This window comes from Macrobrachium rosenbergii, chromosome 28 (genome assembly GCF_040412425.1).
Source record: "Macrobrachium rosenbergii isolate ZJJX-2024 chromosome 28, ASM4041242v1, whole genome shotgun sequence".
Taxonomy (NCBI): domain Eukaryota; kingdom Metazoa; phylum Arthropoda; class Malacostraca; order Decapoda; family Palaemonidae; genus Macrobrachium; species Macrobrachium rosenbergii.
In genome coordinates, this window is record NC_089768.1 from 12585001 (window position 1) to 12612500 (window position 27500).

At 33.4% G+C, this 27500-nt stretch overlaps 1 protein-coding gene across 43 annotated transcripts in view; it reads right to left on the bottom strand.

The window, feature by feature from the left end:
- LOC136854032 (dystrophin, isoforms A/C/F/G/H-like) overlaps positions 1-27500 on the bottom strand; it is a 1916343-nt gene that overhangs the window by 1660695 nt on the left and 228148 nt on the right. For all 43 annotated transcript variants that reach the window (XM_067130051.1, XM_067130067.1, XM_067130044.1 and 40 more), the window contains 5 exons: positions 21016-21170; positions 4923-5093; positions 4364-4453; positions 3851-4049; positions 404-540 (listed from right to left, as the gene is read on the bottom strand). In XM_067130051.1, coding sequence (XP_066986152.1) covers positions 404-540; positions 3851-4049; positions 4364-4453; positions 4923-5093; positions 21016-21170 — 752 coding nt within the window. The remainder of the gene's footprint in view (positions 1-403; positions 541-3850; positions 4050-4363; positions 4454-4922; positions 5094-21015; positions 21171-27500) is intronic.

Below are 27500 nucleotides of genomic sequence, written 5' to 3' on the forward strand. Positions count from 1 at the left end.
GTGTGTGTATATGTATGTGTGTGTGTGTCTGTGTGTTAAAGCTGCTTTAAACTACTACCTAGTCCAAAGTCCAGGTCTACATGCATCAGTCATAACTTCGGCGTTTTTGTATTTTTGCTACCATGTTGTGTCTGTCTTCTTTATTATAATTGTTACCTTGCCTCTTCTTGCATATACTGTACTATAGGTGAAGAAATCGAGATGTTGAGAGGATACTGTGGCTAATAAACACTACATAGGTATCTGATAACTAGTGACCTGTAGATTTTATATATATATATATATATATATATATATATATATATATATATATATATATATATATATATATATATATATATATATAGTAAAGTATCTATAATCAAATGTTCCATTTCCATTAACATAGCAGAAAACATTTTACCTCTACTGAGAAGGAAGAATCTGACTGCACTGAGAGGTCAAGGCTCTCCATAGTGAAAGACGCATGTGGAAGAGCTTGGAAGAGACACATCACATACATCATAATGGACTTCTTATCAGGTACTTGTGAATTGACATCTGAAAAAAAAGAGAAATATGGCTTATTTACCTGAAAAAATATACTCTCGAGACTAAGGCATGCTAAAGTTCTTAACCATTTCATTAATGCATAAGAGACAGATAAAAAAATTCCTGTGCTGTGTACAATAGCCAACCTACAGTAGCTTTTGTCATATCAAATTAAATTTTAACATTAGTGTTGTAATGTTTACAAATACAATTTCCAAAAGGTACACCAACAAAGTATAAACTTGAGTAATCAACTGTAACTCTTATGAAATGTTTTTTTGACAAAAAGGCACAAAGAAAAATTTCTTAAGTTTATTTACTGTATAAATTAATACTGTAGAGCAAATGCATACAAATTACTTGAAGAAAAAAAAAAAGAGTACATATAAAAAAATTTTTAAACAAATCTTGTCTCAAATCTTTTAAACAAATCTTGTTTCAACTGTTTTCAATGCCACATGATGCAAGTGGGCTCAATATATAATATACACAGATAAAATATGGAGGGTTTTGCTACCATAAAGGGTCAAAAATCCCAATCAAGTAAAAGAAGAAACCTGCATTGCTAACACTCCCTATTTGGTATAACATCTCACTTTCACACTGATGTACCTGATGGATTGAAGAGAAAGGCAATGGCTTGTATGTGTGATCTACAAAATTTTCTTCAAAATTATCTAAGTTTCTTTCAAGAAAAAATCTGTGCCTTAGGAAAGAATGCAACTGGGTAGAGTACATTTTCATGTTGTGAATTTATCAGTTAATAAGACACTATACCTGAATCTGCTAAGTCTAGATAAGGAGTTAGGTCTGACCTGAAAGCTTGAAGTGGGCCACAAAAGTCCTAATTTTTTATTTAGATGAGTAGATTAGGGTAACTGTGAAAGTCCAGGTCCAGATACTAATCTATAAAGCTTGTGGAGTGGACAAGGTAGCTCTGCATACGATAAAATGATGAGATGATATGACTGGCCAACAAGAGTTCACTGTAGAGCCATGTTCATATGCATCAAAACATTTGTGGGAGATATCCATGAAGTATAAGGAGGACTGACATCCTCATCCCACCAAGCATTTGACTTGGGTGAATTAAAAAAATCTGTAAATCAGGCTGAAATACTGAGAGCCTTAACTTCATGACCTGTAACTTTTTTTTAACAAAAGAGCAGAACCTTTTAATTGCTTCTGTAAGCAATAAGTTCACAGCATTTTTGGAAGTACGATGATGAGGAGCTGAAGAGAAGACAATTAAGGGCCGAGTGGTGAAGCAGCATATCCTTCAAAACAATGCCAAAGCACTGTTGAGAGATGACTTACAGACCAGGATCATGGGCCTATACAGGACAGAACTCCTAAAAATAAGGAGTAGATCAATGATCTGGTTTTCTGTTACTGCAAGAGGACTGACTTTCCTCAGAGGATTCTACCAAGAAATGACACAGAGCCAGCCTTCCGAAGTCTGAAAAGTAGTGTCTACACCTGTACGTAGAACTTGAATGGTGGCATAATCCAAAAATTAGAAAGCAATGATTGTGGCGTGGAGTCTATTCTAGAGGAAATATCTATTCCCTTATGAGTGAGAACACAGGAAAAGGGGACAGCAGAATTAGATTCAAAACTAAGGGATGTCTCAATAAGAATTATGTTAACTGAGAGCAAAATATGGTCAAGCTAAAATATTAAATTAAGGTAATAATCATGGCACAAGTAAAGCTAATACAATATATAATGTTAATTATCCAAATAAAGGTTAAGTGTTTATTATCAATTATTAAAGTAAAAACATCCAAAAATCAAAAGGGAAGTAAACTTAAATCATACATCAAAGAGGAATTTTGTTTTATTTAACCATCTTACTACTATTTCTGCAAATTTAATATCAAAATTTGCAATTAATAACATTTCTGATTTCAGTTACTAAAACCAAAAAATTAGAAAAAGTTCTTTCTACATATAAACTCAAGCAAAACAACATAAGGTGACGATGCCTGATTAACTTCTATACTGATCCCCTCACTTACTTCCTTGTTGCCACTGATGTATAGTACACAACATAATGTTCATTAACATATTTATCATGTTTAATTTAAAAAGACATACTCTTTCTAGCTATTCTAATACACTACTGTATTCAGCATTCCAATTTTAAGATTTATAAATAGCATCACTTCACTTTGCTCCATTTACCCTTAAAAAAGTTAAGAAAATAAGTTTTTCTCTCTGACACATAGTCACAAGAAATCTATTGTTAGATTTCTGTATTCAGTCTTGGTTACATTTCTAGACATCCCAGACTAATGTTCTCTATACTAGGCCCCCTTCCCTTTCACTGTAATAATTATAAAAATTATCAAATACGTACATCAATAAATTCATAACTTTGTAACACATAATCCGAAAAGAGGTGTTCTCCTCAAATTGTGCTTAAGTGGGTAAAAGTTAAGTATACCTTAGTTTCACCAGACCACTGAGCTGATTAACAGCTCTCCTAGGGCTGGCCCGAAGGATTAGACTTATTTTACGTGGCTAAGAACCAATTGGTTACTTAGCAACAGGACCTACAGCTTACTGTGGAATCCGAACCACATTATAGCGAGAAATGAATTTCTATCACCAGAAATAAATTCCTCTAACTCTTCATCAGCCGGCCGGGGGAATTGAACTCCGGCCCATCGAGTGACAGTCCGGAGCTCTACTGGCTCACCCAACGAAGAGCTTAAGTGGTAAAAGTGACAGTAGAAGACATTAAAAGTTCCATTCAGCTCTCTTTGGCATAAAGCTGCAGTGCTCTCTGCACTTAACATTTCATCTATTCCTTTCATTTACTGTATTCATTTCAGTCTCTTCACACTTTGCTGCAATTTAACCTCTCATTTAAGAAGAAATCCTTTATCCTAGTTGGAGTGTTTTAAAATAACAGCAACTTGCATAAGATACAATATTAGCAGAGAAAGAAAAAAAAAAGCAGGCTAGGTTCAAGCAAGGGAGCCTAGTTTAAGAATTTATAAACATGTACAGCCTATGGTTAATAAGAGGTAATCACACGTGTGCCAAATGTCGAAAGAATTATAGTGTTTCTAAGAATATAAAAACTCCATAAAGGATTTTTAACCATTCTCTCCTATTTTTATCCAAATATATATATATATATATATATATATCCCTCCTACTTCCAACCAAAGTGAAAGGCTATGCAAGGCAATGGTTTACCCACTGTCTTCTACCACTGGCATCCATGAAACCTCTGTGAAAGAAGTATTCTCAAAATATCTGTGGCACATATAAGAGATCTGCAACGATTAGGAGAAAATATGCTCACCTTCAGGATCTAATAGTCTTTCAATGCTTAGATGTTCGTGCGCAACTCTGAAGGCATTCTCAAGACGAGCATATGGGTGCTTCCTGGCCAAAACTGTCCAGTCAAACAAGTGAGGGCGATGACTGTGAATAAGAGCATTGAATGCCAGCCCATCAGTCCACGACGTAGTGAAGTTTTGAACATCCACACCATGGTAACCCTAAAAGCAGGAAAGGAGTTAACATTAACAATTTTAGCTGTAACTTGAATTTAAAATACATTTTCATGAATTATACTACAATATCTGAGCATGATTCTTCTACACACACACACACACACACACACATATATATATATATATATATATATATATATATATATATATATATATATATATATATATATATATATATATATATTGCATATACAGTATATATATATATATAAAATATTAATCAGTACATGTACAACAAAATAATTAGTATTAGCTAGAATGGGAAATCAGGTAAAAAGAATCCAGAAAGCATAACAAACCTTGGTTGTCTGTCTGCACCAGGCAAGAAGAGTTTTTTCTAAATTCGTTTGTTGCAGGTCAGACATCACATCCTTCAGGACTCCTTGGACCTGGGAAAAATAATGAAAATCATGTATAAATGATCCGTTCTTTTGGAGCTGGTTGGGAATATTGGTACTCGATATCACTGTAACCAATGGCGGGGGCTGAGTATGAGGTTTAGCCAATCACAGTCAACCTGAAAGATATCAGCTGTGGACATTTAACGGTAACTCAAAAACAAAAATATTGCTTAGGGAAGACATCTTTCACTCTGTGATTTTTCTTATACGGTAACTCAAAAACAAAAATATTGCTAAGTGTAGACATCTTTCACTCTATGTGATTTTTCTTATATCTTGCAGACAAAAAAAGAAGAACCTAGACTGAAAATTCTAGGGACCTGCTGCTATTCTAATCTTTAACCAATTATACAGGCCAAATGAAATAGGGAAGTACGATAATCACTTGAAAAAAACAGGGGAAAACTTGAGAACAAAGCCAGTGGAAACCACGATGTGAAGGAAAGTTTCTACCTACCTGCCAGTGAAGGATGATGGCCCAGACGAGACCCAGGGTGAGCTTGGCCGACCCGTCAACAATGTGTTCGTTCGATATGTTGACCAGCTTGACATTGTTGTCTTCCAGAATCGCTAAAGCTCGACTAACGTTATTTAAATGATGTACACGCATTCGGCCTTTTTCTCGTTTCTGAAAAAATAAGCCAGGATTAAAAAGCAAGGAAATACTCTGAATAAAAGTGGAAAAAACCTAATGGGAAGTATAAAGTATCAAAACCTCTCGAGCCAAGGCCTAATGAATGCATATTCTCTAGACCTGAGCTCTAGACCTAGACCTAAGCTCTCGACCTAGTTAGCATCAGTATCGTAACGAAACACTGAAATCATTGTAATGGTGATAGTGTTTACTGTCAAATTCGCTACAAAAACGTAAATACAATTAAGTATACACAAGATTGAAGAACCCAATCATTCAGTCACTGATTTCCTTCTAACCACTCCGCACGCATAAAAACCAAGTGTAAATTGGTCTCGGACCTGTCAGGAAGAATAAAAACATGCCTCATTCAATCGTATATAATGAAACGATGAGGCAATCTTATATAATGAAACGAAGAGATGGCAAAAATAACTTGCTCAGAATAAACCAGGTGACACGGAAATGAAGTCCTTATATCTTTTAAATCATTGATAAAGATTGCGATGAAAATACAAGGATTTGCTGCCAGTGTTTTCCCCTGTAGATATAAAAACAGACCAAATAGTAACCAAACTTAATAATAATTAGAAATTTGCATTATTTAGGTAACTGAAAAATATACAACTAAATTGTATCTGAATGGTATATCTACACCTTTTAAGGTGCACTGGGTAGCAATAAATACTACTGTGAGTCCCGATAACTATACTCTTTATAGTGCAGTTCCAAAATAAAGCGAGAACAATTTTGTGTCCACTTTCTTTCGTTTACAAACAAAATTTCACTTCAGAGAAGGCAAATATTTTATCTCTTTTCATACTAAAAACAGCGTGGACATTCACTCTGACTGGAATCCTGGACTTTTTTTTTTATTAACCGCTATAATCTACAATCGATACATATAATCTATTGCGAATACTTAGGGATGAAGCAATGAAACTATTAATCTTAAAATAAGTGAAGTAATTAGAGTAAAAATAACAATTATCTATCCCAGAGAGAGAAAGACTGCAGTTTCAGAAAATACAGGTAAAATGTCTCGGTCTAACCTATTGCAAAAAAAAAAAAATAATAATAAAATTAAAGAAGTTTACTCAACGGAGTTGTCCATTTCTAAGTTCAGTTGGAGTGACACTTGGAGTGACAGATTCAATGGTTAGCTACATCAAACGCAATCAAGTAAACAAAAGGAAAATTATTATTATTATTATTATTATTATTATTATTATTATTATTATTATTATTATTATTATTATTATTATTATTATTATTATTCAGAAGATGACCCATATTCGTATGAAACATGCCTACAGGAGTCACTGACTTGAAATCCGTCACTGACTTGAAATCCAAGCTTCCAAAGACTATGGTGTTCATTAGAAAGACGTAAAAGGAGGTAATGGGAAATACAGAAAGATGAGATCACTTATATAAAAAAAAATAATTAACAAATTAATAAATAAATAGAAAAAATGTCAGTAAATTATTAAAATACAAGGAGAATTGTATTAGGGTAGTACTGCATTGCATCTTCGCCTGAACTTCTGAAGCATAATTTGAAGCAAATGGAGAAAATATTTGAATGCTATCAAGCAACATACCGCTCAACGTAATTGCACGATATTATTCTGCCCACACAATTCAATATGCTCGATCAGCAGGCTACATGAAATGCTGAGGAAATACTTTAAACCAGACGATTACAAAATATAAACAGACTGATTACGAAAATCATCTGAGATCTACGGACAGCTTCACCCACTCAAGATCAAAGCGATGCCATCTCCGGGATTTCTCGGAAACACGCGCCTTTCACTCTGGACACACCAGGCCAAGATCATCACAAACTTGCTGGCGTTGATCAACCACCATGAAGTCATTATAAGTAATGAGTGCTGCCAATTTTAAATCGGCGGATAGAAGTGTCCCTTCTGTCTTTTTTCCTCTCTCTCACTTTCTGTGTTTTAGATAACTTTCACCTGATAAGAGGAATGATCTGGTTACGTCCAGTGCTGTCTGGTTAATACAGAGAATTGCCGTTCTTTAGTCTTTTCTTTACCCCTCAGGCAAAAGAAAATGGTTCGTATGGAGCAAGGGAAACTTTGAAACGACCTATACAGTGCAAGTCATCTGTGCTGATTATTATTATTATTATTATTATTATTATTATTATTATTATTATTATTATTATTAAAATAGTTTTACCAGACCACTGAGCTGATTATCAACTTTCAAACGGCTGGCCCAAAGGATTTGTTTTTACTTAAATATACATATGTATATGTATATATAATATATATATATATATATATATATATATATATATATATATATATATATATATATATATTGTATATATTGTCAATTAAATGAAATTTTGTCAAAAACTTTATCACTGGATTAGTTGCCAATGTTGAAGTTTCTGACAAAATTTCACTGATATATTTATTTCCAAAACTTGATAGTAGCTGTTGACTGTACTTTGGACATTCACACGCTAAATGTTAAGATACAAAGAATATAAGGGGAACAGTACTTTGGACATTCACACGCTAAATGTTAAGATATAAAGAATATAAGGGGAACATTATTCTTTACGATGGATAATCAATGCATTCTTAGATTAAAAAAGAAAATAGAATTTTCACTAAGGAAGGCTTCATTTCTTTTCCTTCGTCTTTGTTTTTATTTCTCGCTGTCTTTGTTTCTGTTCCCTGTTGCATATGTAACACAAAGGCGCGGATGAAACAATACATTTTTAGTGTTAAATCTTTGGTTTTAGTTTTCTGTAAAAGAAAACTATTGTGCCGGCTTTGTCTGTCCGTCGGCCCTCAGATCTTAAAAACTACTGAGGCTAGAGGGCTGCAAATTGCTATGTTGATCATCCACCCTCCAATCATCAAACATACCAAATTGCAGCCCTCTAGCTCCAGTAGCTTTTATTTCATTTTAGGTTAAAGTTAGCCAAAATCGTGCATCTGGCAAAGATATAGGACATGCCACCACCGGCCCATGGTTAAAGTTTCATGGACCGCAGCTCATTCAGCATGATACCGAGACCACCGAAAGATAGATCTGTTTTCGGTGGCCTTGATTATACGGTGCGCAGAAAACTCGATTGCGCCGAAGAAAATTCGGCGCATTTTCTACTTGTTTTTTTAATAAACAAGTAAGCAAACCCATAAACTAATGACACTGATTCACAGACTCGAGTTATAATGAAGTCATATCTGAAGGTTAGCGTACATTGATAAGACAAACTAATAAAGGGGATAAAGAAATTTATGCTTTAACCATATTCGCAATTATTGTGGTCGTGTAAAATCTGCATTTTCAATATTTGCGTGGTAAGGTCCAGAAACACAATGGATAGAGTTAATAAATCATTCAGACAATAAACAAATACCTTTGATTTGGGAACTGCACAACGTTAAAAATCCTGGCGTATACAGTAAAAAGTTATGGGCGATCTGATAAATATTAATAAACTAGCCAGTGTCACATTGCTAAAGCCTGGCAAGTATGTAGACGAGACCAAAAATGGCTAATAAATATTCTGCATACATGTCTTATGAAACATGGCGCATTCACAGAAACTCTCTCTCTCTCTCTATCTGGTAAAGACTGAATTTGAAAGTTACAGCACAGAAAGTGCTCCGAGACTGCTATAAAGCAGTTTTTACCCGGAGTTCATTCAAACGAAGCTACGTCTATGCTCCGTCATAAATAAGCTGTTCGAGTGATGAATATATTCTTGATAATTGCTCTATGTATCTATCTACATAGAAGAGTTACACTATTAATCTTTTTTAACCAGAAAAGTGCTAATCATAAATATATGGTGGCAAATAATGGACTGGCTATCTCAAGGTCTTGGGGTCGTTTTCTAAAACTCTGGGCTATCTATAATCCGTTGGGGCCTTTGGGCAGAATTGTGACCGGCGACTACAGAACAACAAAATTGTGACCAGCGACTACAGAACAACAAAAGACACAAACGTACCTATTTTTAACAAGAATATAATGAATAAACTGAAAAGACTTGTAGGACTGACGTTGAGAAACATCTAGCGCTTATTAGAATCTTTTTTTTAAATTGCGTACTCTTTCTGACGTATACAGTTGCAATTCTCCTCCTGTTTACCAAGAAAATTATGGATTACAGTCACATACAACCAGAGAAAGATCTTTCGATGTCTGTGCATATATTAGTATATGTAATGTACGGCAAACTTCAAAGTCTTATTTTATGATATCAATGATAATAACATCATTCTTTTTTTTACAGTAACTAATAAGCTTTTACCCTCCCATGACGTTTCATATGACTCCTAAGCTTTTTTCGTTTGAACGTTCTACTGTATGTCTACAGATTACAGCAGATTTGGCTAATGACACAGCTTTCTAATCTTTTTGAGTAGTGTGCATCGATGATGAATTTTTGAAATTTCAGTTTGTTACATACTTCACACCATTTTAAATACATCACTGTGCTATCTCTATAAGATGTCTATAATAAGTTACACGGGTTAACATTTAATCATTCTATTTATTTTTGCTAAGAAATTATTATAACAGTTACAGTAAATGATAAACATTGCCTCAATGAAGAATCTGTTATCGTCTAGAATTTAAATTTTAGGTCAACTTTATTCTGATGCCTTTATTATTCTTTCAAAGGTTTATTTAAATCCAGCTGGTTGTTTTCTTCATACTTTACGTAACATGATTTACACATGTGGGCTAAATAAATTTGTGGGCTAAACAAATTTACTTCATGAGACTAATATCTTACTGACTAGCTGCAAATCTTTATGTGAGATAGATAGGTGGATTGATAAACAGACAAATAAAATAGAGAGACAGACATGTTGATAGACAGACTGATTGACAGATGTCTTATAAAATATGATTATTAGGACTAACCTAACGCTGAAATAACACCATCCACAAGAAAGTACGCAAAATAAAAATGTAAGTGTATATATACAGTATATATATATATATATATAAATATATATATATATATATATATATATATATATATATATATATATATATATATATATGTATATATGTATCATTTACATATATCATCCCCTCCATGCAGAATAGTAACGCAAAGAGGCTCTTTGAAATTCCGCCACTCATGTCTTTCCTGTCATCAACAATCTCCACACACACAGACTCCCCTCCACAGTCTCTCATCTCATACCTCTCATCAAAGTTAGTTGGATCTTACAAATGATCTGGAACCCATATGTACACAGCAAACACCATCATGCACTACTAATTTCCCAGCAGTTATTATTATTATTATCATTATTATTATTATTATTATTATTATTATTATTATTATTATTATTATTATTATTCAAAAGATGAACCCTATTCATATGGAACAAGCCCACAGGGGCCACTGACTTGAAATTCAAGCTTCCAAAGAATATGGTGTTTATTAGGAAGTAAGAGAAGGTAAAGATAAGATCTTTTCATTATCATCTCATCTACATCCGGAACTAACGTAATTTCCCCTTCTGGCATCATTTCCAACCCTCATCCCACCACCTGATTCTTAATGTTCCTCTTTACGCTTTACTTTCAAACTGACAAAATCTTTCTGATATAGGCTACAGTCTCATTGTCAAATTATGGTTCATGTCCGTATACTAATACAGATAGTCCTGAACTTATATATAACCTTACTTTCGCATGTAATTTCAGTCTGTTTGATTTCCAAATCTTATTCGGACTGCCATTGTTTGATTTGCCACTATTTTTAGTCTTTCACTGAATTCCAACTAAAAAGAACCGGTACTGGATATCCTTGCTCCTGTATATCTGAAAGATTCAGCCTTATGTACCCTGTCTCCATTTAAAAATTTCATCCCTTTATATGTATACTCTGTCGTCATTGCTTCTGTTTTTCTTGGAGTTATTCTGAGTCCCTTCTCTCTAGATGTATGATGCATTTCATTAAGCAATCCTGTAAATCTTGTGGTGTTTTGCTGATTAAAACAGCAACATCTCCATAAACTAAGTTTGTCAACATTCTGTCCGTTACTCCTATTTATATCCTCTCTTCCATCTCCGACCTCCTTTTTCATTACAAAATCTGTGGGAAGGGCAAACAACATGGGTGGAATAAGACTCCCCGCACCATTCCACTATTCACCGCAAATTCATTTGACAAGATTCCATCAACATAACTCTGCAGCTGATTCATCCACAGGTGATTTCAATTAGCTTTACATATTCAACAGAAATACCGTAATAACGCAATACCTTCCATAATATTGGTCTGCGGGTATTCAAACGCCTTAGCGTATTGAACAAAAAGCCTTCAGAAAGAGATTTTTAAACTCCATACACTGAGGCACCACATGTCCCAACACAAATACTTGATTTGTGCAACCCTTGCCTCTTCATGAGCCAGCATACTGATAGTTTCTTAGTTATGAATTCCACCTGAAAAATGCGAATAACTCTTAGGTACAATCAGGTCTTCTTCAGTTTCTGGTATATCAGTCAAACCCTTTCCCCACCGGTGCCTTTCTCCTTCTTCAGATATTAATGACCCTACCACCCTTTTGACAGGTATCTGATCCGTTCTTTCACCTTCGCATAACTTTTACCATGTCTTTTATATATCTCTACATTTCTCACCATTTCAGTTTTTACCCCTCATATATTATAGGCAAAGGTCATATTAACAGCTTCTACTTTTTTTTTTCATTTACACTCGACATCCACACTTCTCATCCACAGAAGTAAGTTGGTTCAATAACTCCTTCATGCATGCCAACCTTGGCTTCCACTGAGACTTCCAGTCTCATTCCTATTATCTGCATATACCTAGCCTTTCTTAATTGATCTATTGACTCACTTCTTCTCTCAACATAACATCACCCTGAATATCTAATTGCAAATGCCTACAAAACTCGAACAATTCCAATCTTCTACTATCCATACTAATTGTTCCATGTTTCTGGTTTCATTTCAGCCCCAAAAATTTACTCTTGCTAAGATTTTCTCTCAAGATTCTCCTCTTGCAAACACTATGAAAATCTTCCATAAGTTCCAGCAGTTTCTTGTCGTTATCCTCAAACAGTAATATATCAACTGCAAGCATCAACCAATCCACACTCCAGCCACGACTCCTTTTCTTATTTCACACACATCTTCTGTGCTTTATGTGACTTCGCCAAGCACTTCATCCATAAATGTTAAACAATCAAGGAGGTATCACACAACCTTGTCTCAGACCCTTTTTTGCATCCTAACGAACACAAACACACACACATCTATATATAATATATATATAAACATATATATGCATATAAAACGTCATTTAGCTGGATTTTTTAAAATATAAATATATATACACACAGTATATATTTATATATATATATATATATATATATATATATATATATATATATATATATATTTTTATATATATATATATATATTTTCACTTATTTATAAAATTCGTCCCTTCAGTGCGTTAGCTAGGAAATCAAATTTAATGGTGGCTGGAGGAGAACCCACTAAGGGGACCATACCGATCTCTTAGCCCCAGCATCGTATGATTTTTTTTTTTTTTGGGGTAGAAAGCCGTTAAGGACAGAAAGACCAGTCAGGGCCGTAATTGGGCTGCTATGCTGACCATTAAGAGATTCAGCTATAAGACCTATTTCAATTCGACCTTCCTGCTGGCTGAAATTGCTTCTTCCAGATCGACCGTTGTCCTTTGTGCCCAGCCTTAGAAATGCTTGAGACACCTCGTGACCTGCCTGGACACACTCCGTCACAGACCGCAAAAGCATCCAGGTGGTGCGGTTTTCCTTCCCTTCTCATTGGCAAAGTTCGAGACTTTCGCGGCCGAAATTCGTCTTTTGCAAGCGAGGTCCATACTCAGATGCAATAAGGTGCGTCTTGAAGTTGCGATTAATGCCAGATTCTTTTTCTTCTCATGAATTTCTCTCCATTTTCCGTATTTCCAACTTTTCATTCTCCTAAAACAAAGCCCCTTTGCTTCCCAAAGCCTAGCACACACATTTGGCCCAAGCTTAAATTAAATTAGTTCAGTGATAATAATTAGAGCATTCCCACCACAGTGTTACTATGTGCTAATCAAATCTAAGTGATAAATTCCCCCATCGTGCATAGATTAAGTAATTTCATGTGAGATAAAGTCATTTGATTTGAATGCTAACCTGGAGTTCTCTTCCAGAATCCTGTTATCTGGCTCTTCGAGTGGTCTGCCCCTGCCCTTGTAACCCAAATAGCCTTAGACGTTTAACCGCCATCTTGCCACGTGCACGAGTCTCCTGATTCAGCGGTCTAGGGGCGCTAGACACAGTTCCCCCCTTTCAAACCCAGTTGCGTTAACCACCAAATATCGTTAAATCAGTCTGCAGTAAAGTTATTAGCATGTCAAACTATTTCAGGACTGTAGCCATTTCAGAAACAGTTACTTGCTATGCATTGTCTAGCTTTTATTGCACATTGTATGTGCTTGCTTGCTGCTCAGTCAGCCCTTTCATATTCATTTCCTGATTGCTCCTTTTGTAAATAAATTCAGTTTAAAGCATTGACTGGTTATTTTATAAGGCGACCCTCACTTCTCTGTTTACTTAGATGTGATATCAAAGTAAGTCAGTCTATTCATTACATTTATCACTTATATTCTGAGTGCTATGTGTTGGCCCTTAAGGCAGCTGACAAAAAAATCCATTTTCATTCTTCCAACCGGCCTCAGAATATAACTATATATATATATATATATATATATATATATATATATATATATATATATATATATATATATATATATATATATATATATATATATATATATATGTGAGTGTGAGTGCGTGTGTGTGTAAAATGGTATCTGAAATTTTACCACTCAAGTCTTTCTTGTTCTTTCACTTCCACAAAACTCCACTCATCCCCAACCTCCAATCTTATAATTTTCATCCAAGTTGGCCTGGTTCTCCCAACTCTTCTGGTTCCCACAAGAGCTCAGCTAACACCATCACCTACTATTTTCCGGTACACTCCACTATGAACTGCAAATTCAACAGACTGAGGCTCCTTTAACATTAACCATACACATAAATACATATGCCATATATATAATATATATACTGATATATATATATATATATATATATATATATATATATATATATATATATATACACATATATTATTACAAATATTATACTGTTCGGCCTCTCTTCTTTGATCTAGTAGAAATATAACCAAAACAACAAAGAAGAAAAAGCACATGGGTAAAGCAGCTGAGGGAAGGAAGCCAGGGGGCTAGTTGTTGTGCTTCAAAAACGCCAAACCGTCGGAAGAGGATTATAAGTTTAGCTTAGGGACCTGTCAAACAGGGTAGGTTTTACTAGGGCCACCTTTAGTTAGGGTATACCTTATGCTCACTTTTCCCTGAACTTCGTACTGGCGAGTTTTTTATACTTTTTCAGGCTACCCGCAGGCTACTAAGTGGGAGGCACTTTGCAAGCAAACACCCACGCACTCGACCTAGGTCGGGAGTCCAACGTTAACCTGTAGTGAGAGCACAAGCACACTCTCTCTCTCTCTCTCAGCCTTCCCCCTTTGTCCTTTAACCTTTGTGGAACCGCCAGGGAATTTCTTCAACAGACCCCGGGTGTCGGATGCAAGTGATCATATTTAGTTAACCTAAGGTAAGTCGGAAGCTGACAATTACTCCCAGTTCCTCCCTTTAGATTTCCCCCTTATTTTCAGTTTCAAGTTTCTCTTTTATCAATCACTGACTACGGAAATACTGGTAAAACCATATCCCTTTTATGAAGTCAATTAAATGAAGTACAATTAGTGTTGCCTAGTGAGATCGCATAAAGTATCCTCCATGGTGTTAACATAATATTCTTGATTTAAGATACACCCCTTGCAGTCAATTAATGATAAGTAAGAGATTCTGGAATTCAAGTGTTATCTGGATACATCTCTCCCAGAATCAGGCATGCCTTGGAACCTGGTTATAATCTTGTTTGGGAAAGGATTGGCAACAATATATTCGATTCCAGAACTCGAGAGTTGCTCATATGAGTGTCACGAGGGTTTCCTCAGCTCTTGCGTCATACCCTAACGTAAAGTGAAATATTGTGTATCCGAAGTGGGATGAAGTTGGGGCTGTTATTAGCTCCTATAAGATTTCTTTTTTTCATTAATTTTTTTGTTGAACTAGATGGTTGAGTAATGTGGTTTATTTAATTCATGTGTTCCGAATAAATCAGTAACCTAGTTTCAACTGGCGACCAAATCTAATTAAGTTAATTATCTATCTTTTTTGGTAACTTGTAGCCTTAATTGATAGGATTATGTGGGTCTTAGGTAAAGCAACAAGGCTATATAAATCACAGGAATTAATAATTAAACTCATCAGTCAGAAGGACCCAAGTAACAACATATATATATATATATATATATATATATATATATATATATATATATATATATATATATATATATATATATATATATATATATATATATATATATATATATATATATATATATATATAATATGATTATTATCACTTTTTTACGTTAAAACATTACCACAGGTGAAAAAATAAGAAACGGGGTGTTGGGGAGAAGGACAATTTCGACTTTATTTCAAGCCATTATATAATATATCAATTTGATTTTAAAACCGATGAATAGCAGAGAGTTTGGGGAGAAGGACAATTCCTTTTTTACTTTCAATATTTATTTTATATATATATATATATATATATATATATATATATATATATATATATATATATATATAGCCTAAAGTGCATGCTAAAAGCAACTTGTTACACAAAAAACGCTTCTGGCTAACAAGAATTAAACCACATGAAAAAACCTTCCACAAGAAGAAAATACGGTGCAAAATAACTTCACGGGCAGAGGCAATTCAAAAGACAAAACTCAAAATACGAAATTTATCGTTGATTTGGTAACTAAATTGTCTTTAATATTGCCAATTTACATACATTAGAAAAACTACGATCTCCATTGCTGACCGCCCCGATTCACTTGGTTATGTGATATTCTTCATTACAGTAAACTTCTTCATTTATATAGCAAGTATGAATGTAATGTACTCAAGAGAAATATTTAGGTTCCGTTTAAGTGGAATACCAAAGAACTATGTTTTCGAAATAAAAAAAGGTGAAAACTACTTGGTTATAACATATGTTTGTAATGTATAAACATGTTTCAGCTCCCGATTGTGAAAGCAACTCAGAATAAAATATTCTTATATTCTGGATCCAAAGGAATTAAGCACAAAATTGTGCAGAATTTCTAATATAGGATGTCATGTTGCTATCACGCAAAAATGCCATTATACCAAACCTTCTTTCATAATAAATTTTCTTTAGGAGCTCCGTAACCGTACGGAAATCTGACAATTAAAATCATAATAATCACAAGTTTAAGGCATTTAAAATATGTAAATATTAAAGTAAACAAATGTATTTAAGCAAATATTTACCAATTGATAAACAAATGTATTATAAGTAAAATTACCTTTCTGCCAATTATGTGCATCAACATACATAGCATATGAATGCGCATATATCGTTTAAAGTTTTCAGTCGTTCCATGCTAGAGAAAATTCTACACGACACGCTTCAGTTTATCATTACCTCACCTGCGGTGGAAGAAAAAAGTTTACCGGGGAAATCAAGGTCCAAAGAAAAGGACCTTGACCTTTCGTCAAATGGTAACGAAAACTTACTTGCCAATTCTAGAACCCCTTCTTAACAATGAAAGAGCAAAATGAATTGTAGCAGACAGATCGCAACTTTTTTAAATAACAGATTTTCACGAAGTTTAAGTCAGCCTAATCAGATTCAGTTTGTCTCGTTTTTGCAAAGAATAGATAAAAAATCCGTTAAGTCTGAAATACAAAAATACGAAGGAAAGACAGATCTAGAAAGAGAACAAAAGAGTTCCATATCGTTTCAAATCGTAATTCTTACTGAGCAAATCACTTATTCTGGATGAAATTATAAAATTCGATACTAAAATACAGTGACTCTTCCAACAGAGGTTACATGAAATCAATGCAAAGCCGAAATCGAATAATAAAGTATCAATACACTTCGGCGTTCAAGTTTCAAAAACTTTCTTTTTGAAAAGGAAACATAAAAAAAGGTTTTTTATTAACCGTCCCATTTCTCCCAAATTGAAATTCATCTTCACAAAGAACTTTTTTTGTGGTGGTTTCTGTCTCATGGCAATCAAAAGAAACGAGCGCAGATGCAATACATTACTACCCTAATACTATTCTCCTTGCATCTTAATACATTCTTATCTATTTATCAGTTTATTAATTTATTTTTTTTTAATGAGTGAGATCTCTTCTTTCTGTATTTCCCTTTACCTCCTCTTACTTCTAATGAACTCCATATTCTTTGGAAGCTTGAATTTCAAGTCAGTGACCCCTGTGGGCTTGTTCCATAGGGTTCATTATCTGAATAATAATAATAATAATAATAATAATAATAATAATAATAATAATAATAATAATAATAATAATGATAATTGATGAATATAAATCTAGATTTGTTGCAAGTGACTTCTACACGGACTACATTCGTTTACAATAACTTTCAAGTTTGCGCGAGATAAATTAGACTTCAGTTTTCGAATGAAAGCATTCATGTTTCCGAAAGTAAACGGTTTTCAGCATGCCCAAAGGTAAGGCTCAGTCGAAATTGTTCAAATGGCATTCAAACAAATCTTGTAATTATGCCGCAGTTGTCGTAGATCAAGCTGGCCTTATGCCAGCAAGGGCTTTTGCTCCTTGAGCTGTACATAATTAACTTTTGTATTAAAGGTCAATAAAACTACTGAATACCAATATGAAAATGTAATCATCATTTGTACTCATATATTATGTGTGTTGATAATCCACACTTGAAGAAAGGCTGAAGTGGTCTGGTTAATAATAATAATAATAATAATAATAATAATAATAATAATAATAATAATCATAATAATAATAATAAGGAAGCTGTAATTTTACTTCAGGAGGCCATGCACTATTGTCAAGACATTTCTCTTAACAACTGTTGATATATGCATATATATTTTTTTTATTTGTTGATCTACATGTAAATATTTATTTTCTAGCACTACATTAACCTTTGCTTTTTTTCCCTCTCTCTTTTCCTTCTATAGCTATTCTAACCTTTGGAAGTTTTCTTTGCAAGTTAAAGGTCTTTTTCACTTGCTCCTTATAAACGTGACAGTGTTAAATAATAATAATAATAATAATAATAATAATAATAATAATAATAATAATAATAATAATAATAATAATTCAAAAATTACCATTAAAAATCATGTTACAATACATATATGAACTGAACTGATCAACGAATAATGAACTTACATAAAATAAACTAATGAACTATATATTGTACATTTATACGAGTTTTAATGTAAAATAACCATTCCAAAGTATAATTCTCTCATATCAACTATACTTAGTTGTTACTCGTGAATTTGCACATCGTAACAACATACAGTACGGTAACTCTTCATATCTACAGGTTATGTATACATGTATGTATATATATATATATATATATATATATATATATATATATATATATATATATATATATATATATATATGTTTATATATATTACATATATATATATATATATATATTATATATATATAAACCATGGATACAATATGGATTACTTTAAGCAATAATGATTGACTGGTTAATTTATGCAAACTATCGTCGTTAAGTCTTGATGAAAATTCTCAATAAACTTTCATTGAATTCACCTCACAAAAAACTAGGAAAAATTTATTGACTCGTCAACGCCAGGTACACCTTCATTCTTAAATCCACAAAATGCCATTTATTAATTGTAATTTTACAAGCTTTCCTGTATTAAACATACAAAGTGCGGTGGGATAGACGTCCATAAGTGACAAAAAGACACTGTTGCGGTGGCAGATGTATGCTAGTGTTGCACTAGCCCGGTTTTGTTTGCCATGCCCCTTGGTTTAGGTTCGGTTGAGTTAGGTTAGGTAAGATTACTATTGACTGATTAAATTGTGTGTGGGAAACATAATCAGATTACTTTCACGAAAATTCCCTGGTTAGTTTTTAAGATATGGAGTCCCCCTTTTTTTCAGGGAAAGGTCCCGGTACTCGGTTACGCCTCGGGAAACTGCGTCCCAGTGCCTGGATTTAGCCTGTAAATCAACAAATGAAATGAGAGAGGTAGTATCTACTTCACTGGTACAACACTGGCCAAAAATTGGGAATAGTGAGAGACCGATGGCCTAGTCATCTTTCATACATATCTGAACTGCTAGATAAAATTTTAAAATACTTTCAAATAAAATATTACATACCTTTAATATCATATCAGTCCTACACTCCTCACAAGAACCAAAATTCTCTCTCTCTCTCTCTCTCTCTCTCTCTCTCTCTCTCTCTCTCTCTCTCTCAATATACACCGGTTTAAACAGCAATCCCATATTTTTGCAGATTAAGGAAAATTAATATACATTCGGATTTATAATATTAATAATGATATTGCTGGAAATGTAAAACTAACATAATTTTACCAAGTTTCTACTAGAAGACTCAAACGAAGAATAAATATAATTCTAAGGAACGATCTGGATAATCTTCAGACTGTATACAATCAACACTTCGAATTTTACTTTATATGTATATATATAAATAAATAAATAAATAAATATATATATATATATATATATATATATATATATATATATATACAGTATATATATATATATATATATATATATATATATATATATATATATATATATATATATATATATATATATATATATATATATATATACAGTATATAATATATATATATATATATATATATATATATATATATATACATACATTAAACATTAAACACACAAGCACATAATTATATAATATATATATATATATATATATATATATATATATATATATATATATATATATATATATATATATATATATGCGTGTGTGTATGTGATACAAGTAAGTTTTCAAAAACGATTACATATTAAAACAGAATGCCGCCATTTCTCCCCTGAACTTGTAACCGATCCGAGTCCTTACACTAGCACTTCACAAGTTTCAAAATTTTTGTTGTGTCAGCCAGAAAAGCAACTTTGAAAGTCAGGCGGTGAGATGGTTTACGTCTTACTGATCAAAAAGAAACCTACTGCACATGATACCACGACAGACGCAGAATTCGGTTAATCCTCGAAACTAAAATACCTTTCATTATTTAATATTTTGTCCCACATACCCGTATGTCTGAGCCAACTAGCATTTTAAGCTTCAGTAGTTCTTTTGCAAATATTGTTTCCTTCTTTCCCAAATATATGCTGTTTACATATATTGACGTATACATACATACATTTATGTATGCATGTATGTGTGTATATATATATATATATATATATATATATATATATATATATATATATATATATATATATATATATATATATAAATTTCATAACTCACATCAGGATCGAACCCTGGTCTTTAAATTGAAAGATAAGGGCGATATGAGTAAGAAATTTATTTCTGTGCCACACGTGATTGTGTGTTGATTACCAATTATATATATAGTATATATATATATATATATATATATATATATATATATATATATATATATATATATATATATATATATATATACACACTGTATATATAAATATATAATATATATATGTATACATATATATAAGTATATGTATATACACACATATATATGACAATCTATCTTCATACAACATCATTTCAAGAAAAACAAATAACATGGGGCAAATACTCACAAATGTTTTATTCGTTAGGACTTCTAGCAAGGCCAAGAGTCGGGTGCCATCCCGCAAATCGTAGAAAAGGTCGGTGACTGGGGCATGCTGCCCCTTCACCAGCTGACTGTTGATCCATTTGGCAAAAGTTTTCTTCTGTATGTCCTCGCGCTCATCTGAAACCAAAAATATAAGCTTTTAATCGACAAGCCATTAATGAATTAAACAACGGCAAGAAAAAACACAAGGAAATTAATTATCAATACATAAGTCACTAATAATTTAAACAACGGCAAGAAAAAACACAAGGAAATTAATTATCAATAAACAAGTCATTGGTGATTTAAACAATGGCAAGCAAAACAAGGACATTATCAATAAGGTCATTAATTATTTGAACAACGGCAAGAAAAAACACAAGAAAATTAACTATCAATACACAAGACATTAATGATTTAAACAACGGCAAGAAAAAACCACAAAAATCAATTATCAATACATAAGTCATTAATAATTTAAACAACGGCAAGAAAAAACACAATGAAATTAATTATCAATACGGTATGCAAATCATTAATGATTTAAACAACGGCAAGAAAAAACTTTCAGGAAATAAATAATCAATAAACAATTCATTAACAATTTAAACAACGGCAAGAGAAAACTTTCAGGAAATTAATTATCAATAAACCTACACAGCGTGAATAACCAACCGAAAGAAACACTACTAAAACCTGCATGTATTACTTCTCTAAGGTGGACTTTTATAAATATACTTTTCTACAATGTCTCTAGACCGAACTCCAGTGACTAGTGGTTCACTTTAGGTACTTGTACTCCGCCATGGAGGGTAAGCCTGGCAGTTTAAGGATGTACCTGTGCTATCGAAAGAATGAGGTCTTCAATCATCTCTTATTGACGGTCATTTAAATCACTCCAAGATACACACTGCGCACTGAAAACCTTTAAGATCGCCTAATGAACTTGCAGTGCGTAGATATAAAATAAGACTATAAAAAAACTAAGATTGTGTCTTCTGGTGTTACAAAAATATCTATAACAAATTTTCATTATTTTGGCGCTTTCACCCTTTTAAACTTTATTCATATGCCTTGTGTAGGTATTTAAACCACTTTTCCCTGGGGTTTTCATTTATGATGCATAAATTATAGTATAAATAAAATACCTTTCAGTGTGTATTCTGGGTTCTAGGATCATCATAATTTCACATTCAACGAGAAATGACAACTATTTTATTCGTATGATAGCAAAATGACACACAAACACATACAAACTAACCACCTTGTGATAAAACTTTAAAAACTCTCACTTTAAGAATCAGTTTAAAAATAAAATTCCAGGAATGAAAGTCTCCAGAGATATCTGGAGCAGATATCATGGGCTAACATAAAGCTCGTAAAAAAAATGACATAATACAAGCCAGGCTATTAAAACAACAGAGCAGATTCCATGTTATGAATGACATTTGTATTAATTGCATTTAGCTAAAATACCAAGATACTACAACGTCCAAATCAACCACGTTGCATGTTCCATGTTCTATATAAACAAGACTAAAAATCGAATAAAAACTGCGCATTATCTATCGCCATCACCTGTATTAAACCTTTGATCGCCTTAGGAAGGGAAACGAAGTTTTCACGCAAAGTTCGCATGTATACAGTAATAATCTGTTTTCCATATACAGTTTCATTAGTTTTTCAGCAGAGCTTCTTGGCAGCCAAGTGATTTAATGTTAGTTACGGCAATTGGCAGAAGAGCGTATCAGCGTGGCATAAAGCTAACAGCTGGGTTTAGCCAGAATATCTTTTGAATTTCCATAGATTCTTGAGGGTGGGAAAAGTGCAAGTAAGCTCAGTCTTCTTCTTTTCCTATCACTAAATAAGTTCTAGCAATGAATCTACCAGTTAACTGTTCACCGTTACCGTATTTGGGCTAAATCTAAAATTACATCTTGTTTAGAGAAAATATTCGTGTAAGTTCCAGCTTTGAAGATAATAGTTTATTATCATCTGGGATTTTTATTCATTTTCGGAATTATACCATCAATAATAAATTTACTGTCACCAATGTGGAAAACCATTTAATTTTCAAAGGGTGGAAATTTTACGCGTTTGCGTAGATTGTATTTACATTTTGACAATGGAAGAATGGGATAAACATAAGATGCATAATGCTGGTGACAAATCCTCCACATATTTCTCAAAAAAGTAATCATTGTGAAATGCAAAACGAGATAGTACCCTAAAATTTTAATATAAATACTACAAAATGTATAAGGAAACAAAACTTTTAGCACATGGTTCTTCACTACTTCCCTGTCTCTTCTACGTGTAAGGGTAATTAAAAAAAAATTCTTAGTCGTACCGGTAAACAAAAAAAAATCTTTGTATCTTTTTTGTGTTCATGCACGTACATATTTATGGCTCTGATATTCACGTCCATGAAAATTCAGTGTTCTGGTCTTTGACTATTTCTCTCCGACGAGAGGACAGATAAAAAGAAATTAATCTGCTTTTGAAGTTGATTCTGGGAAATGTTTTATCTTATCAGTGCCAAATCTCGTACAACACAATCTATTGAGGACTACTTTCGCTATCACAACTGATCCCCGATCCTCTTTTACAGCCGAGGGCGACCAGATTTGCTGAACCGCAGCAGCAATATGCAGTAAAAGCGCCATGCTGTCTAACATCTCAGTTCCAGAGGTCTTGAATTCTTCACGCCGTTGGATTATGGAACAGTTTCCCCGAGGATGTTGTGTAATTTGAACCTCGAAACTTCAAGCGGAGATGCAGTGCATTATTACCCTAAAACAGTTCACCTTATATTTACTAAATTATTTATATTTTATCTCTTTATTTATCAATTTATTATTTTTTTCTGATAACTGATCTCTTTTTTATATATCCCCTATCTTCTTCTGTATCTTCTTCCAAGTAGGCACCGTATTCTTCGGAAGCTTGAATTTCAAGTCAATGGCCCCTGTAGGCTTGTTCCAAATAAATGCGGGTTTATCTTCTGAATAATAATAATAATAATAATAATAATAATAATAATAATAATAATAATAATAATAATAATAATAATAATAATAATAATAATTCGCCAAGGAACCGGGTGTTCCTTCAAAATTTTCTTAAGACCATCTTCTTCCTTTAACTGCTTTCATTAAAATATATAAACTTTCCTAAACTCTTAATTTTTCTCACGCTTTGAATTCAGTTCCTCTTCCCGACCACCAATACTATTTTACTTCCGCAAAGGAAAATACACTAAGGACGTCGTTTCCTATTTTATACTACTGACTTGGTCATACTTCAAGTGAACAACAGAGACATTTTCCAGTCACTACTGGAATGTCTTATCTTTGTATCCTCCTATCCTATCTTCCCGCTTTCGACCTTAACCTGTCTTTGAACTCCTTTTACATTTTCTTTTTTTGTTATTTTATATCTGTTATTGATAAACAAACATCTGCTCCACAATCAGTTGCCAGCGCTATCTGGGTTTTACCTCTCATCTTACTCATGCCTTCACCGATGATTCAACACTCCTTCCGTCACCTTTCGGCAATCATGCGCTGTTAGAATTCAGTGTTGAACTACTGTCTTTCAGTGCGTTGAATACCTCCAACACACAGTATCAGATTTGTGATCATCTTTCCATTCAATTCTTTCATTCGTTCTCTCTTGAAATTTAATATCTTTTTTTTTTTTTCAAATATTATCTAAACTGGAATATCTAAAAATTATATGTATATAATATACAGTATATAAAATTATATATATATATATATATATATATATATATATATATATATATATATTGCAGTCAATTAGCGCAATACGTGATTCTGGGAGATCACAGATTGACGTAGCTCTAATATGATATGTATATATATATATATATATATATATATATATATATATATATATATATATATATATATATATATATAATCTATACTTTTATATACCCATACATCCCAGTTTAGATTACTTTTACCGTTCTCCTGGCGTTTCTTCATTGGCTCTTTTATTGCTGATCTGAATTGAAGCCAATTTGTTTCTCCACCAAGAAAAACCGTATTTCTTCTACAGAGATATTGAGCTCGTTACCCCTTTTATATCGGCATTGCTACAGCAACTACTCCTCTCAGATATTCGCGTAACACCCAACAAGCTACCTCATCCCAAGCTTATACGGTGGAAATCTGCAGTTTTCGGGGTGACTGGTTTTGTATTGTTTCTTGACCTTAACTTCCAAGATCCTTTTAAGGGATAGTTCTACTGAACTTCAAATTAGTTCACCAGTATTCTGAGGTTAAACGATCGGCTAAACCGTAAAGAGTATTATTATTTCTTACTTCAGCTACGCATTCAATAGTATGTGAGGAAAGCTGCAGTAAAATAGGAAGGGTTTCAGGATACTGCACGGAACTTGAAAATGTTGTAGTATTTTGAACATTTAAGCCGCTTTAATATACTTATCACATCTAAAATATTTTTACTTCGCATACACTTCACGCAGGTATCAAGGCTTAGCAATTTACTGTAAGATTTACGAAAAAAAAATTATATAACAGCAAACAGTTTTATCCTCGTTGCCTATGAAATAAGGTACATTTAGAGATGTCTATGATAAACATGGAAAATAAGGTACATTTAGAGAAGTCTATGGCAAACATGGAAAATAAGGTACATTTAGAGAAGTCTATGATAAACATGGAAAATAAGGTACATTTAGAGAGAAGTCTATGGCAAACATGGAAAATAAGGTACATTTAGAGAGAAGTCTATGGCAAACATGGAAAATAAGGTACATTTAGAGAAGTCTATGGCAAACATGGAAAATAAGGAACATTTAGAGAAGTCTATGGCAAACATGGAAAATAAGGTACATTTAGATAAGTCTATGGCAAACATGCAAAGAACTGATGAGTGCTGAAATCCAAAAAAGGTGTCTCGATAAAGTTTCACTCAGAGTCTTCGCTCAGTCTGTAACCCAGAAACAAATCTAGCTTCTGTAACTGCAAAATAATCACTAATACGAAAAATCACTGACCCTAATTGCTCATTGCTACTCTTAATAAAATATGGTAATATTAGATGCAAAACATAAAACTACAACAATAACAGCACCAACAACAGCAATACTTTCATGCTGAAGATTATGACATGATTTTCACCAAACCACAATACTATTTTCAGAATGGAAGACTATTATCAAACTGGTGGGCGATCACTTTTATAGCATGTACTGTAACATTTTAAAACCGAAAATTATCTAGCAAAAGACAAATTACTTTCAATCCCCGATTTACAGCATAGAGTTTGTAAGATACAACGAGAGAGAAGGTAACCCCAAAATTAAATACGACACCCTCCCTCTCACTGAGTATCCACTGCCTTTTGAATCTAAAGTCACAGACCCGTTTACTCAGGACTGCGAAAACAGAATCTAAATAGAATCTACTCTTCTTTCACTCACACAGTGACAACTAACTCAGAAAATAACGTCAAAGCAACCCATAACCGTTGCAAATCACTTCAGCAATACTTGAGAGAGAGTATAAGGAAACCCACTGAATGTATGCATATCTTTTAAATAAACACAGCTCTCTTTTCCACTTTTTATTTTCCGGCTCGCCTTCTTTCTAAATAACTTCAATTCTTAAAAGCAAGAAAGTCTGAATGCAAGAACACGGAGGTATAAACGCTTAGATGAAAAGTCTCTAACATTACGTTTGCTTGAATTTCTGAAAAATAAATAAATAAATAAATGAAAAAAAGACCTTTGCCTACTGCACAGCACGTAGCAGAGGCGGCCTCCAGAAAAGCCCGTTACGTCAGACGCACATATTCCACCCAAATAAGGTAAATGCATTCCAGTGTATACAAATATTACGATTCCGTGCGAGCTGCGTTCTATTTTCAGTAGCGTGCATCAAACAAAATCGAGGTTTTCGCGTTGAGAGTCCCACTAAAACAGAATATCCCTCTTAAGTTCTCTCAGTAAGTCTTTCTCAGCTAGGCGACAAAGACTAATGTAGTTAGTTTGCAACTATCACTGACTGCATTCGTACCAGCGACTCACCAGCAAGCCCAAGCCAAATACAAACGTCAGCCTAATCTCCTAAGCAAGGAAGTTTTTCAATGTGATATCGCACAAAAACAGAAGGCTTTCACATCTAACGGCTAGCCCCAACCTATTAACAAACAATGATTGTACGATAGTGGGAAGATACGAACCACGGCAATAGTTGGGTAATTAATCTGACCAGTTACAAAAAAAAAAAAAGTCATACATATACGAATCCAGATGCATCAGGAATATCACCTCCATGATATACATAGGCTACTGGACATACCAGACCGATCCCAGTGATCTATGACTATCTGATCCGTATTCATGTCATGATCGTTGAGGCTCCAGAGAGCCTTCGCTTTGATCGCAGATATCTTCCAGAATACACTCAAAGT